The following is a 15,207-nucleotide window of genomic DNA, read 5'->3' as shown; positions in this document are numbered from 1 at the left end:
GCATAAAACAATAGTAAAGACCAGGGCAGCAAAAGGGAATAAATAAATAAAATAAATATTTAAAAAATAAAAATAAAAAAAAACAATAGTAAAGACCATGCTGATATAATATATGAAATAACTGTGCAACTAAACAAAAGCACCAGACACATAAGACACATATGAAAAGAGTCTTCACTGGAAGAATGAAAAGGTAATAGACTATGAATGCTAACAGTGAAATTTCGTATTATAACCATTGCATAATGTAAAATGATTAATAAACTAAATAGATTGCTAGATTATAGTTGTTTAATTATCTACTTACATGCATCTATATATTCACTATATATAAATACTACAGATATGCATATGCATACACTTACAAAAATCCTTAACTTTAAGATACATTCTTTCATGATTGGTTGATAGACCAAACATCTGACCTATGCTACAACTACCAAATCACAGACTTAAAACATAACACAGTTTAAGTGTTAATAACCTAGGCTTGAAATACATTTTTATTCACTATGCATTGTTGCTTCAAAATTACCCCATTTGATAAGATCTAAGACGCTCATAATTTGCCACTTTAATAAGATCTGTATAAAAGCATCTAATATTCAAAATCTGACTTGTTGTCAGTCCTAATTAAAGTAAACAAAGCTTTGCAATGAATGAATTTAATTACTTTGAAACTAGTATGTCTAAGATGAAAAGCAAACGAGTGCAATTTAATCTCAGCGAAGAATATTTATGATTATAAGCTTTGTCAATAGCAAAGTGCACCAACTGTTCATATATCTGACTTCCAAGAGATACATGAATGCTAATCAGTTCATTAGAGGCTTCTAGGTTGTGATATTTAGCGACAGGATGTAGTAGCTTTCTTGTCCATGGAGTATAATTGTACTCAAAATGAAAAACTGTTTCCAACAAAGCATCATCCTTCCTGTTTCTGATTTCCTGCTGGTTGCTTTTTATGAGTTGCATACCTATCAAGAGGCCGACATCATTCAGCTTCTTGTGTCATATGAATACAAGTATGCATAGGTCCTGAAATTGTCTGCGGAGCAGGGTTCTGTAACCTTTACACTAAGTTCAGTAATTTATCTTAAGATAATATGTTCCAGAAATCCAAGCTCCATAGTTATTATATGCAAGGTGGATTATTTAAAAAAAGAAAAGGACACAAACATTTCTCCTGTAATGTACATTCTATGATGAACATTAATGTCAATAAATAATACATGCTGATTACAATATAAAGATATTAATATCTTGACATGATAAAATGACTAAAGGGGAAGAGCTAAGAATAATAAAATTGATATAACTGCAATAAAAAAATGTTTCAAAATACACACTTTGCCAAATGAGAAGGCACTGTAACTTGGTTTTTTTTGATACAGAAATACAGATTTCATAGTTTTAAGAAAACAGCCTATTCCGATGTAGTGCTAGAGATACCCTGCCTAATAAAGGGAGAAACTGGATTGGTAGGGAATGTATGAAAGGGAACAAACACATTAGTCTGAATTGATTGTTGCTGGAGTACATTTTTATGATATTTCCCTAAAGAGACAGTGAAGAAAGCTAAAATTGAACTAATTCACAATTAAGCTGAAAGCGTATACAGTAAAATATACAAGACAAATAATTTTGTGATTTGCTAAATCTCAGAGGAAAGGAGATAAAGGGGAAACAGCTATTTTATTTGAAGCAATCATTCTTAAAATAACGTATACAAAATGTCTATAACAACTTATTTAAAAAGAGGGCTATCCTTTAGAACTCAATGCTGAAGTCCATATAGGATTTTAATAATACACAACAATACTTTATTATAACAGAAAAGCTATCAGTCTCTAATTTCAGAATGGCTTATAAAGCAACTCAACATTAATTTCAGGAAATAAAAAGTTTATTATTTCAATTATTCATTAGAGATTAAACTACAAACTTAGGGAAACCTAGGTAATTGAATTCAATAAAGACATAAAAATAGGATACATGCTTCATGCTCAATATATATGCCTCCTTACCTGCACACATTCAATTGTCAATTTAGGTTTGGAGATACCTACACTAATAATGTAAGGCACAAACCAAATGTTGGTTTTGGAACCAAGTAGTATGTCTAAAGGAAACACTAAAGTTTCTGGAACATGAGTTAATTTTCTGTTTTTACTGAGGGAGAGCAGAATATGCCACTTCAAAATGTGCCACTTTGTCACGTTGATTATTCTGAGCTAAGGCAGCCAAGAGCCAGCAGACAAAGGAAAACTTTTACTTCTCAACTGTCTAAAGAGCTAAAATGGGGTCCTACCACAGAAAAGAGAACTATTACACTTGAGATGACTTATTTTGTCTAAAAGACATGACAGAGAAGACACCTGCTTATGAAAAATCAACTTCTCTCTTTTCCCTCCTCCTTCTTGAAGCCACATGACACAATCCCATTCCATATCTCAAAATGGCCAAAATCCTCACTTGCCAGGGTTACAGTTGAAGTATCAAATCTTTGGCCTCCCCTGCAAAAGTGTATTTGTTCTTCTGTTGATCTACATTATTATCAATTTGTTAGATTAGTCACATAATGTAGAGTAGAAAAGAGTCACTGACTTGCAACTGATTATACTACCTATTAAAACTGAGTGGATTAGTCTGCTTCCTGAAACACCTCAAAAATAAATCACATAGTGATGCCAGATTCAAATGTCCTCAAGTTCAACTTTTATATCCTTTCAATATAACATTAGCACCAGAAGACATAGGGCATATGAAAGGGAAAAAGATAAAGAACATTTTATACTGTCCAAGGTGAAAAAAACAAAGTAAAATAGCAGATATTTTTGTATTACTCATGATAGACAAAAATTGATAAAATTTCCCCACAGGCAAAGATGAAATTTTTATCATTTGACATTATAGATAGACCTTTAATTAGAAAAAAATATTTAAGACACTAAATTACCAATCTTAATATAATTCTTAATTAGGTTATGTAGACATCAAAAGGATATGGACATCTTTATCACAAACTTATCATGCAAGTCCTCAGGAGGGGGAAAGGTTTCCAAATCTTTCTCAAGCTGTTGAAGTTGCCTTCCCATCTGCTTCAAATTCTTTTCCAGCGTTTCTACTGAGACTAAAAGAGAGTATATTAAATGCCTCAAAAGGACAAAATTATAATATAAAAAGGTAAAACACTCTAGAAACAAAACATTTTTGAAAATCCATGAAATAATAACATGAGAAATTGCAGTATAACAAAAGATAGGTAAATGCTGTGATAAAAAAAAAAACTGATTTTTAAGTACAGGATAAAAAGAACTTTAATGAAAATCTTTAGCACATAAGAAAAATTAGGAAATACATACTTGAACAAACCACATTCAAGAGTAAGTTTTGTTTAAATTTGGAGGTCTGACACTCTACAATATTGCAAGATCAGTATATTCAAAAGACAAAGAAATGTTATGTTCAATATTGAACCTATTTCAATATAGCCTTAACAGTTTTATAAAATTGTGCTCTTGAGAAGGAACTGTCCAAAGTGATTAACAATAGAAATGAAGAGTATCAAAGGCATTGTAATATGCAGAATAAAAATGTTTAGCTTTCTTAATTGGTACGCTCAACAAAATCTCTATTATCTAGTCAAGAACATTTTTATTCTGTGGGGCCCAGGAGAATGCACATCTTTCCAAACATGGAGGTCCTGAGTTCAAACCTTGGTATTACCTGGGAAGTACCATGGATAGTGCTAGCTAGGACTCTATGAAAGGTGGAGTAATACTGTAGAGACATCCTCCCTGTCTGTCTCTGTCTCTCTTTCTCTCTCTCTAAAATAAAAGACTGAAAAATTAGTTTGGAGACTCAGTCATGGCATCATGTAAGCGTGCAATATATGTTTTATTTTTCTTCCTTCTTTGACTAATATGCAATGCACAAAAAGGAAAAAATGGTAGAGTTACAATTTTCAGGTTTCAAATCTTGAAGAAGTAGTTAAATCAGGCTTTTTCTGGCATGGATGGACCACTCTTCATCTTTTGTGAACTTAAAAACCTAACCATATGAATGAATCTTATAACCTTGGTTCAACAGAATGTAATAGAAAGGAAGCATGAAAAATAGCGCTACATAAGATCATATGGTTTTGAGTATGCTTTTTAAAGTAGCTATCCCCCAAAACATTGATGATTCTAACATCATTGAATACCTTTTAATAAAACCTTAAAATATTTTGCTATAAACACAATTAGCAGCCTAATTCTCAGATACAGAGCTTAATGAGTCTACTGATTGAACTCTTCCGAGTGCCACATGTAATAGCTGTTTGTTCCCAAACAATGACAAAGTTAACCTTTTGATCTCATGGTAGAGAAGCTACTCTAAAGTTACATTGGTGTACATTTCTCTATTCTCTTTTTTACTACTTATGTTCCCTTTCTGTGATCCTTAAAATTGAGACAATAGCTCAGATAACAGTACATAAAATGTTTTCATTAAGATAGTGTTGAATTCAGTCTCTTTAACACACATACTCAGTATTGAGCTATACACTGTTCATACTGGTAACACATATTCCTTCTGCTATGCTCTTTCATTTTTAGGTATGTTTGTCAATTATTCACAACCAGGACATCTGTTTGATTAGGTATATGGTGTTTCATTTATTCTTCTCTTTTCCAGTTTTTTTCTTTGGCTTCTTTTGCTCACCTAGTCTATTTGATCTCTCCTCTATAGCCTCATTAGTATTCTATCATCTCTTTAGCAATCTTACAGGTGGTTCAGTTACTTTTACACTCCCTTAAACTTTGAAAATCCCCACTAAACAAAGGTTCATAAACACAATTTCTAAAGTAAATATACTACATCCAGAAAAAATTTGAGTACTGTGACCAATAAAAAAAAGCACAGTCAGAGTGATGATCATGTAATGGTAACAGTAATAGTGATGATGATGATGATGACAGCAATGACAACAGTAATGCCTGTAGCTAAAACACTGTGTGTAGATATGCTAAGTACTGTCATTTTCCATTTATTCATTTATTTGATCTCACAAGAATACCATGACATAAGTACTGTCATCTCTGTTTTATTGATGATGGGATGGACATGAATTTAATGTTTTGGGCCATCTCAATGAGTTAAATTAAAGTACATTTAAAATTTCACTTGGTAGTTTTTTTTTTTAAGCAATCATATTCCTATAGTGATGTCCTTTATACATGTTCAAACACACTTTTCAAGTCCTTTGAGATCAGTGACTATTTTTTGTTCATTTAAAAAGCCAGTTAAAGAGTTGTAAACTGGGAGACAGGGTTGTAGCACACCTGGTTAAGTGCATATTTTACCATGTGCAATGATCCAGGTTTGAACCCCTGAGCCGCACCTGCAGGGAGGAAGAGTCAAGAGAAGTGAAGCAGGTCTGCAGGTGTCTATCTCTCTCTGTCTCTCTCTCCCGCTCTGTCCTATCACATAAAGTAGAAAAAAAAAAATGGCTGCCAGGAGAGGTGAGTTTGTAGTGACCAAATTCCAGATAAATGGTGGCAAAATATAAAATAAAATAAGAGTTTTTTAAATAGTGCGCCCTCCAAGAAGTGCTAATTTGGTGTCTAATTAGGTGACCTGTGTACGAATTTTATCTTTCAGCTTGATCACTTATCTTAACCAAGAAATTAATCTTTTTTTATTCCTTTTCATTTTTTAGAAGTAAAAGAAAACAGTCATCATTAAACAAACTTGACAAAATCACTTCAAGCAATTTCAACGTTTGCATGTTACTCAGTTAAAATTCAATAAGATAAGATGTCTCTGGGTCACCTCAGACATCGTGTGTCTGCTTCCCAATCAAATGCTTATCTGAATCACTACTGCTCAGTGGGCAGCAAAACCACAAATTCAGGTTCCTTTGCCAGAAACCTGCTAGTTTTGACCATTCTTTTTTCTTATAACTCAGATATAACCAAGACATCTAGAACTTTATTGGACATTTTGCTGACTAAAACTTGTCAGTTAACTACTTCAACATCCGGGCTCCAATGACAACCTGGCTTTTCTACTATACACAATTTACAAAACAAAATGCCACCATTATACCATAACTCTGACCCCTCTATCAATTTTATAAAGCATACTGTAAGTAGCATGTCTCTGTTCTACCCTGCTCACTACCTTAGCCACTCCTATTAATACACTTAGCACAGAACTCAAAAGATACCAGCAACTGTCAGAGATAACTCCTGGGTAGAGAATATGGCTTGTCATGTATGTGATCCAGGCTTGAGAGAAAGAAACTTGTGGTTGTGGTGGTGGGGGGGGCAACACACTGGGATAAACACATATAGTAGAAAGCACAAGGACACAGGGAAGAATCCCAGTTTGAGCCCTCAGCTGATGGTGGTGGTGGTGGGGGGGGGGTCGCCTTACAAGCAGTGAAAGCAGGTCTGCAGGTGTCTTTTCCTAACCCTCCTCTCTCAATTTCTCTTTGTGCTATCCAACAACAACAATGGAAAAAAGATGGCTGCTGAGCCAGAAAGAGAGAAAGGAAAGAAGGAAGGAAGGAAGGAAGAAAGGAAGGAAGGTAGGGAGGGAGGGAGGGAGGGAGGGAAGGGAGAAAGGAAGGGTGCTGTGGTGCTTTACCCTCTCTGTCTCTCTGGATGAATGACAAATAAGTCTGGGAGCATAGAAATTGAGCTGTATGAGGTCCCTGCTCCATTTCAAACAAACAAACAAACAAACAAACAAAACTAACAGCTCTCCCCCATGGGGTGCTCCCTTTATATGTTACAATTAGTAATTAAATCTAACTTTGAAATCACTGTGCTCAATTACTTTTACTGTTTAATGTACCTTCTCCACTGAGAAGAAATTTGTCAAAAGACACTGTATTTTCTTCTTTTTTTTTTGTATTTTCCACTATGTAAAACAGTGCAGAAACTCAAAGTATTGATAGAATGTACTTCCATCTAAACTTTAACCTCTTGAGATATAAGCCTTAAAAACAAAATAACAGGGGAGTCCGGCTGTAGTGCAGCGGGTTAAGCGCAGGTGGTGCAAAGCACAAGGACTGGCATAAGGATCCCGGTTCGAACCCCGGCTCCCCACCTGCAGGGGAGTCGCTTCACAGGCGGTGAAGCAGGTCTGCAGGTGTCTATCTTTCTCTCCTCCTCTCTGTCTTCCCTTCCTCTCTCCATTTATCTCAACAAGGGCAACAAAAGGGAATAAATAAATAAAATAAATATTTTTAAAAAATTAAAAAACAAAAAAATAACAAAGCATAAGATTAAAATCTTAAGTATTGAAATGAAAAATTATAATAAAAAAGCACTTGGTTTCAAGTGCCTTTTTATTACAGTTATGCATACAAATGTGAAAGAAGCTTTACATAAAAGTTAAAATATCTTATATTTGTTGAAAGAAATTATGAGTACACGTTTTCCGTAGAGGATAGCCTCACTAATTATATACATACTTCAAATAAAAAAGGAAAGTGGAAATTATGTATATGCAAAATTATTTAGAATCAAATAACTACTTGACTATCTCCTAGATTTGTTGGTCATTGTTTCATAACAAGCTTACTAAAAAATGTCACATTCATACCTACATATCATGCATACTCCATGATACACTTTTCCTTCCAACAATCACATTGATCAACTCTGGATTATGGGAAGGATATTCTTTTTTTTTAAATATTTATTTATTCCTTTTTGTTGCCCTTATAGTTTTATTGTTGTAGTTATTATTGTTGTCTGTCTTCATTGTTGGTTAGGACAGAGAGGGCGAGAGAAAGACAGACACCTGCAGACCTGCCTCACCGCTTGTGAAGAGACTCCCCTACAGGTGGGGAGATAGGGGCTTGAACCTGAATCCTTACATCAGTCCTTGAGCTTTGCGCCACGTGCACTTAACCTGCTGTGCTACCACTCGACTCCCCTTGGATTATGGTGGTGTTGGGAATTACACTTAGCTCTCAGCCTCAGACAGAAAATTCATCTGCAAACTACTATGCTATCTTCCCAACCAGAAACTGTTTTCTTTTAAAGTATGTTTACACAACAATTTACTACCAGAAAACAATTTAAACATCCAAGTTAAATAAACCTCCCTATTCTTAGAGACACCATTTCAGGATTCCAACATTAACAAGAAAAAGGTTTCCTGAATAATTTTTAGTAAACTGTTTGAATAAGGCCATGCAAGCTTTAAAAAATTAATTAAGAACTGCCTACATAGCTCAGTGGTAGACCATAGATCTCACATGCATGAAGGCCCCAGTTTTGATAGCAGGTACCACATATAACAAAACTGAGCAGTATCCTGGTCTCCTTTACTCAAATTAATAAATAAGTGTATTTATTTTAAACACTATAGGGTGAACAAGATAAACAAAAATAAGCCTTAATGGCAGTAAAAAGTTTTCAACACCCTACACTTATGGGCAAATAATTTTGATAAGTGGGCATAAAATACTAAAGAGAGAAAAGAGACAATAACAAATGGTTTTGGGAAAATTGGATTGAAACATGCAGACTAATGAAACTGGACCATTACATTTTTCCATGCATAAAAGGGAATTCCAAATGTATCAAAGGTAAGGACGTTAGACCAGAAACTATCAAATATTTAGAGGAAGACTTTGGCAAAATTCTTTTTGATGTAAGCTTTCAAAACACCTTCAATGACTAAAATCCAAATGCAAGGAAAACAAGCAAACAAAAAATTAAATAAACCAATTGGTCTACATCAAACTGAAAAGCTTTTGCATAGCACTAAGAACAACTACCAAAACAGAAACTCTTTATGATATGGGAGAAGAACCTTTACATGACTTACAACATACAAAACACCAAGAAAGATATATAAATACCTCACCAAATTCAGAAACAACAACAAAATGACTCCATTAAAAAATAAAAAAAAAATTAGGAGAATATATGGACAGAATTTCAACAAAGAAGAGATCCAGAGGATCAGCAGACACATGAAGAAATGCTCATTGAGACGGTCAATCAAAGAAATGCAAATAAAGGCAACAAAGAGATACCATTTCACTTCTGTGAGAATATCATACATTAGAAAGGATAGTAACAGCAAAAGTTGGCTAGATGTAGGGGGAAAAGCAGCCCTCCTTCACTGTTGCTGTGGATGTAAATTGGTATAACCCCTTTGAAGAACAATCTGGAGAAATCTCAAAATGCTAGAAAGGGACCGTCATCTGGCAATTCCTATCCTGACTATAGATCTCAAGAAAGCAAAACACCCATCTGAAGAAGTATATTTATATTTGTTCACAGCAGTGCCATTTATAATAGGCCAAACTTGGAAGCAACCCATATGTCCAAGGACAGATACACTACTAAGAAAGTTGTATGTATACATACTATACACTGTATACACAGCCGAATACTACTCAACTATTAAAAATGAAGCCAACTCCTTCACATTAAGTTGGATAAAGTTTGAAGGAATCATGTTGAGTGAGGTAAGAAAAAAAAAAGGATGAATACACGTATAGTTGAAGCTTAAGAAATCAGGGCAATAAGGAAAAATACAAAGTAAGATTGGGCTTGGTGGATTGCACCAAAAAAACCAAAACAAACAAACAAACAAACAACAACAACAAAAATAAAACACCTCAGGAGAAGAAGGCAGTAGGGGACAGGGGAAGAAGGTGGTACTTTGGGGTCCTGGCACATGATGAAAACTAAAAAACAAAAAAAAAACCCGAGAAATATTAATGACAATTATTAAATAGTTTCACTCATATGTAAAATATAGAGAACTGAAAAACATGAACTTGGAAGAAAAGGGTGGCCAAACTGTCTCTGAGACTTTACGAGAACTAAGGTCGTTATCATTATCATCGTGGAATGGTGTGAGGATAGAGCTTTAGGTGGTGGGTGAGATGAAGAATTATCCTGTGGCCATATTACCTTGTAAATCATTATTAAATCCCTAATAAAAATATTTTTTAAACTCTTAACATTAAAAATAGGTCTATAACAAAATAAAAACTCTAGAATAGCATCATAAATCCTCCAACAATAATAAAAAAAAAGTTCAAAACTGAAACGGTGATAAAAAGGCAGATTCAAAATAAGTTGCTGTTTGCTTCATATCGGCAAAGGTAAACAGTAAAATCATGCTTTGAAATGCAAGTCACACAGATGCCACTCAAAAACTCTTTCCAAGGCTTGGCATCTGAAGAGTAAGGTAAAAAATCCTCAGGATGGCCCATCCTGACCTATAGAACCTGGTAACATTCTAACTTCATCATCTTTAATGTCCACCCACTTGTCTTCTGCTTCAGTTTCATTTTCATATTTTGGGGCCTTTTTCCTCTTCCCTTTGACTTGCAAGCATGAGGTCTCAAGTTAAATGCCTGAGTAATGCTCTGATTCTCTCTCTCCCCCCGACCCCCACTAGTAAACATATTCTTTTTTCTTTAAAGAGTAATTTAGGTCATCCAAAGTAACTTTAATACTCAAACATCTCATAATGATAAATGCTTTTTGTATAACATTCTCTAACTTCCCTTCAATATTGCATAGCACGCAGATGGTGCTATTTCCATGCAACAATGGGAACGTGACAAGAACAACTGTGGTTCCATGCCCATATAGAACTGCAGATGGAATAAGCTAAGATTCTTGAGGTGAAATCACCCTACTGGGATTTAAGATAGAGTCTAAATCATATGAGTGGTGTCCCTAATAAGAAAAGAGAGGATGAAGAGAGAAATAGAGACAGCAGCACAATGAAAAAGGAAGGTGAAGAACACCAGTGAACAAGCTAAAATTCACTTAAGGTTGCTGGTCAACATGAGAAGTTAAAAGATATTGACTGGTTTTCCACAGAGCCCTCAGAAGGAGCCAATCCTACTAACAATTTGATTTAACATTTCTGGATTCCTAAACTGCTAGAGAATAGATGTCTACAGTTTAAAGTGTGTGTTATTTGGCCACTGCAGCCTAGAAAAGGAATACAACTACCAATTCAAGATTTTGACAAGTTCACAAACATAGTGGTTTCTCGCGAGCAGTTGGTAATTTCACCTGCAACATGTGATCATCTCCAAGCCTCGTCATCATGTCAGTAACACGGGTGAGAATGACATTCAGCAACTAGCCATAATGTGTTTTCCCCAATCAATGTTATTTTTTTTTATAGTAGTCAGATTTGTTATGTTAAGGCATTCCATGGAATATTCTCATTCTGGTTTTTCCTCTACCTTGCTTGAAATGTCTTACTTTGTATTACAAAACAAAAGTGCAGTGAACACAGCTTCTAAGCCAGCAGACCAAGAGAGCTCTAGGACCTTGGTCTTCACTGTTGATCCCGTCCTATATTTGATGTAAGCTACGGCTCCTAGGTGACACTGATAGAACTGGTCAAGTAGCTATTACAAAGTAGCTATTTGTGGCTGGCTAAAAATCTGCAAACATGTAGACTGTTAGTTTCTTGAAAAGATTAATGCTGTATTGATGCCACTTTCAGTCTGGTAACCTCCAAAAAAGATATAGAGATCTTCCTGATGTGGTTTACTCCTTCATCATCATCTGTCAGTCCAAGTAGTCGCAGATTCACGAAGTATCACTAGCTCAGTATCTCAAAAAAGCAATCTTTAGCTGCAAGTAGTTCCTCCATGCCCAGTGTTCTTCAATGTCAGTCTACAGAATCCTTAATCCATCTAGATTTTTTGATAATGTTCTTTCTATATACTTTTTGAAGATTGCCAAATAGCTTATATTTATACTGTAAAAAACTGTAGCAAGCAGACATATACCTATGAAATTTAACCTTGATGCCAACTTTATATAGATAATTCCTGTGGTGTGTGGGGAGGGAGTGGCAGGATTTAAATAAAATGCAGTTAATCAGATAACGTGAACCTTGGGGCTGTACACTATACCAAGCTCATGGTGTACTGTACTTATCATTGATCATATTTTTATATTGAGAATGGCACAGATATATTTCACATAAAAATTGAGTTTCTCAAATGCAAAAATTTAAACCTATCAGTATTAGTAAGTATATGTAAATCTAAATGTGAAATATATTTTAAGTAAACTTATCTGTTATAAGGCTTACAGTAATTTGAAAAACATTTTGTACATCTTAAATATGTTATCAGATGTCTACACACTATGGAATTAGCTCACTGTGATCACTACATAGACTAGCTTTCCAGACATTGCTGCAAACACTCACTTGTCGGACAAGTACTGCCCAATGTCAGATGATGATTTGTTTTTTAGCACCTTCTATGGGACCATGGGGAAAAGAAAAAAAAAAATAATAAAGGAAAGCTATATATTCATAGATACTCTGGAAAACTGTGAAAAGATAATTCTGAATGTGATTCTCCCCATCATCTATTTATTCACAACAAAACTATAACAATCATAGTAGCAAAAGGAAGATAAGGGTAAAGAAGTATCTACAGGGGTAGTGAGCAAAAGATTGCTTTTTGAGATCCTGAGCTAGGGTTACTTCCTGAATTTGCTACTAGTTTGACAGATGATAATGAAAGAGTAAGCACAACAGGAAGACCAGTGCAATTGAAAGGAAATCTAAATATATATATATATATATATATATATATATGCATAGTATATGCTATAGATCTACCCCCCAAATTAAGTGTGAGCACTCATGGACATAGTTATTTAGAATGCCTCAATATTTTTTATGCATGTGCTAATTTACACGTCATGTCTATTTAAAAAATTTAATTGAGGCATACTTGTAATTACTTAAAATCATGTGAAAATTCATGGTTTATAAAGAGAACCTCTGATATTTCTAAACAGATTACTAGTGTACATCCAACACAGCAGGTCTATGAATATTTCTTCAATTGATCACATTAATTTTTTTAAAAAATCATCTAATGTAGGTTACTTAATTTTACAACCTAAAATACTCTAAGCAAACAAATGTTTTCAGTTAGGATAATAGTTTGCATAGGGCTGCTGCCATCATATACCACAAATGGGGTAACCTAAATAACAGGAATCTGTTTTCTCACAGTTCTATAGTTCTATAGCTCAAGGTTGTGATGTCAGATGCTGTGGTTTCTTCTGGAATGCGCCCCCGCCCTGGTTTCTAGATGGCCCAATTCTCACTGTGCCTTCAAATACTGTGTCTTCTATGTATGCACATTCCCAGCATCTAAATTCCCCCCTTCTTATAAGGATACCAATCAGGCTGGATTCCAGTCCATTCTAAGAGGCAAGTCACCACTGTTCAAAGTCCTGCTTTCATATACAATAAATTTTTAAAGGTGTGGCGCTTCAAACAACACATGAAGGACACAGCATATATGCACACAATTCAGCCATGACAGAATATATTTTTGTGTTCTTCTTTTATAGCTCAATAAAAGCAAAATCCTACATGGTTATCTACTATAATAAATAAAAAAAGACCTTCAGAAAAAATGTGCAGTGTCAAATATCTTCATTACATTGGCAGAGATGTGCATTAATGTATATTTTCATGAAACTCCTACAAATGATCTGAAATAAAAATTCCTAATCTTGCAAAAATTATGATGTCTTGGTCTATAACTTCCATGATAAAAACTTCCAACTGATGCAGTATTAATTGTGTTGTTAATTCTGTTGCACATTAAGTATTTTTAAGTTTTTATAATATATACTAAATTATATATATACTGTTAAAATTGAATCAATAAACTAGTGCTGACTATTCAAAATGTATTTAAGTAGCTATTGAATTTTAATTAGTATTTTCAGAGACTTCAACATAAGGAGACTAGTAGAAGCCTTTGAAAATGCTTTCTGCTTGCTATAGCAGATAAATTTGAAATTTTCAAACACTATGCAATGTCCAGGTGGCAGCCACCTGGAAGTTAAGTGTTCTAAGTGTTCACAGTAGGTGAATAAAAGATAAACATTTGGTATTTAGTAAGGCATTTATCATGAAATGTTGGTTGGAAAGTCCTGAGAAATTAGAAACCAGGAAATGTATTTAAGTAGACAAATATTTGGGTCAGATCAATAAATTACTAGCTAAAGTAAACAGAAAAAGTGAAAAAAGAGTCTAAAAGCAAAGAGGTTTACAAGATGGAGAGGACAAAAAAATTGAGCATAGTATATAAAGAATGTTGTTGGACATTTATTAATGTAAAAGTAAAAAAAAAAAGTAGAAATTAGAAGCAACTATTGAATCCACGCTCATAGTAATACACTGGACACTGATCACTTTCTCTAAAAGCAAATTCTATTTACAACAGATCAGAAGTAGTCTCTGCTTTAGAATAGTTTTTAAAAAGAGGTTCAAGTCTTTCTGAAAAATCTGTGAATTTATTTTTAAGGAAATAGTGGAATCAATAAAACTTGGGTGGCATCCCAAGGAAGCACAAGTAAAAACAGTACCAAAAGGAAGGTTACGTTTACTGTAAGTAACCTGGTACAAACGATAAAACTAGACAGCATTCCATGTCACAGTTGCTCCTTTCCAAAAATGCAATTTAGAATCTACCACATAGCTCTATATGTACATGAGTTATACAGAGACAGGACAAAAGAAACAAAGGCACTCAGGAGAAAAGCAGGCATAAAGGGATCTTTCTCCCCTTTTTCGTTCCTCTCTGCCCTTCCTTCTTTTCTTTCTTCCCTCCTTCCCTCTCTTCCTTCCTTTCTTGTATTTGTGAGAATATAGAGAAATCAAGAGGGTAGTGGGTGATAAAGAGGGACAGAGAATGAGAGACACTGGCAGCACTGCTTCACCACTCATGAAGACAACCCCAATACAGGTGGGGATCAAGGGGCTTGAACCAGGTCTTTGTACATGCTAATGTGTGCTCTACTAGGTGTGCCATCGCATGACCCTAAGAAGATTTTTTTTAAGTCAAACTGGGGGAAGAGAAATAAATGGCATAGAAATTAGGAGCCATATTTCAAGGCATATTGTAATCTACATACTGAGATGTAGCTGGAGTTGACAAGCTAGGTGCTGGATATACAAGTGAGGAAATCAGCTGGGAAATCTGGGGTATAAATTTAAAGCCATTAATGTACTGATGGTACTCAAGCCCTCAGAAACTGAAAAGATCAACTAAGGTGAGCCATAGGGAATGGGGGAGGGGGGAGGACACACACACACACACAATATTAGCTAATTACAATGATGTTTACAGGATGCAAATATCAACAGAAGATAAGAAAGAATGTT

General features: G+C 34.7%; 1 protein-coding gene across 1 annotated transcript in view; it reads right to left on the bottom strand.

The window, feature by feature from the left end:
* The window catches only part of DIAPH3 (diaphanous related formin 3), a 551,468-nt gene that overhangs the window by 209,491 nt on the left and 326,770 nt on the right, over nucleotides 1-15,207 (bottom strand). Inside the window, exon 22 of the mRNA XM_060191426.1 lies at nucleotides 3,010-3,133. Coding sequence (XP_060047409.1) covers nucleotides 3,010-3,133 — 124 coding nt within the window. The remainder of the gene's footprint in view (nucleotides 1-3,009; nucleotides 3,134-15,207) is intronic.

This window comes from Erinaceus europaeus, chromosome 5 (assembly GCF_950295315.1).
Source record: "Erinaceus europaeus chromosome 5, mEriEur2.1, whole genome shotgun sequence".
Taxonomy (NCBI): Eukaryota; Metazoa; Chordata; class Mammalia; order Eulipotyphla; family Erinaceidae; genus Erinaceus; species Erinaceus europaeus.
The sequence above is the reverse complement of the archived record's forward strand: the minus strand, read 5'-3'. Positions and strand labels throughout refer to the sequence as shown.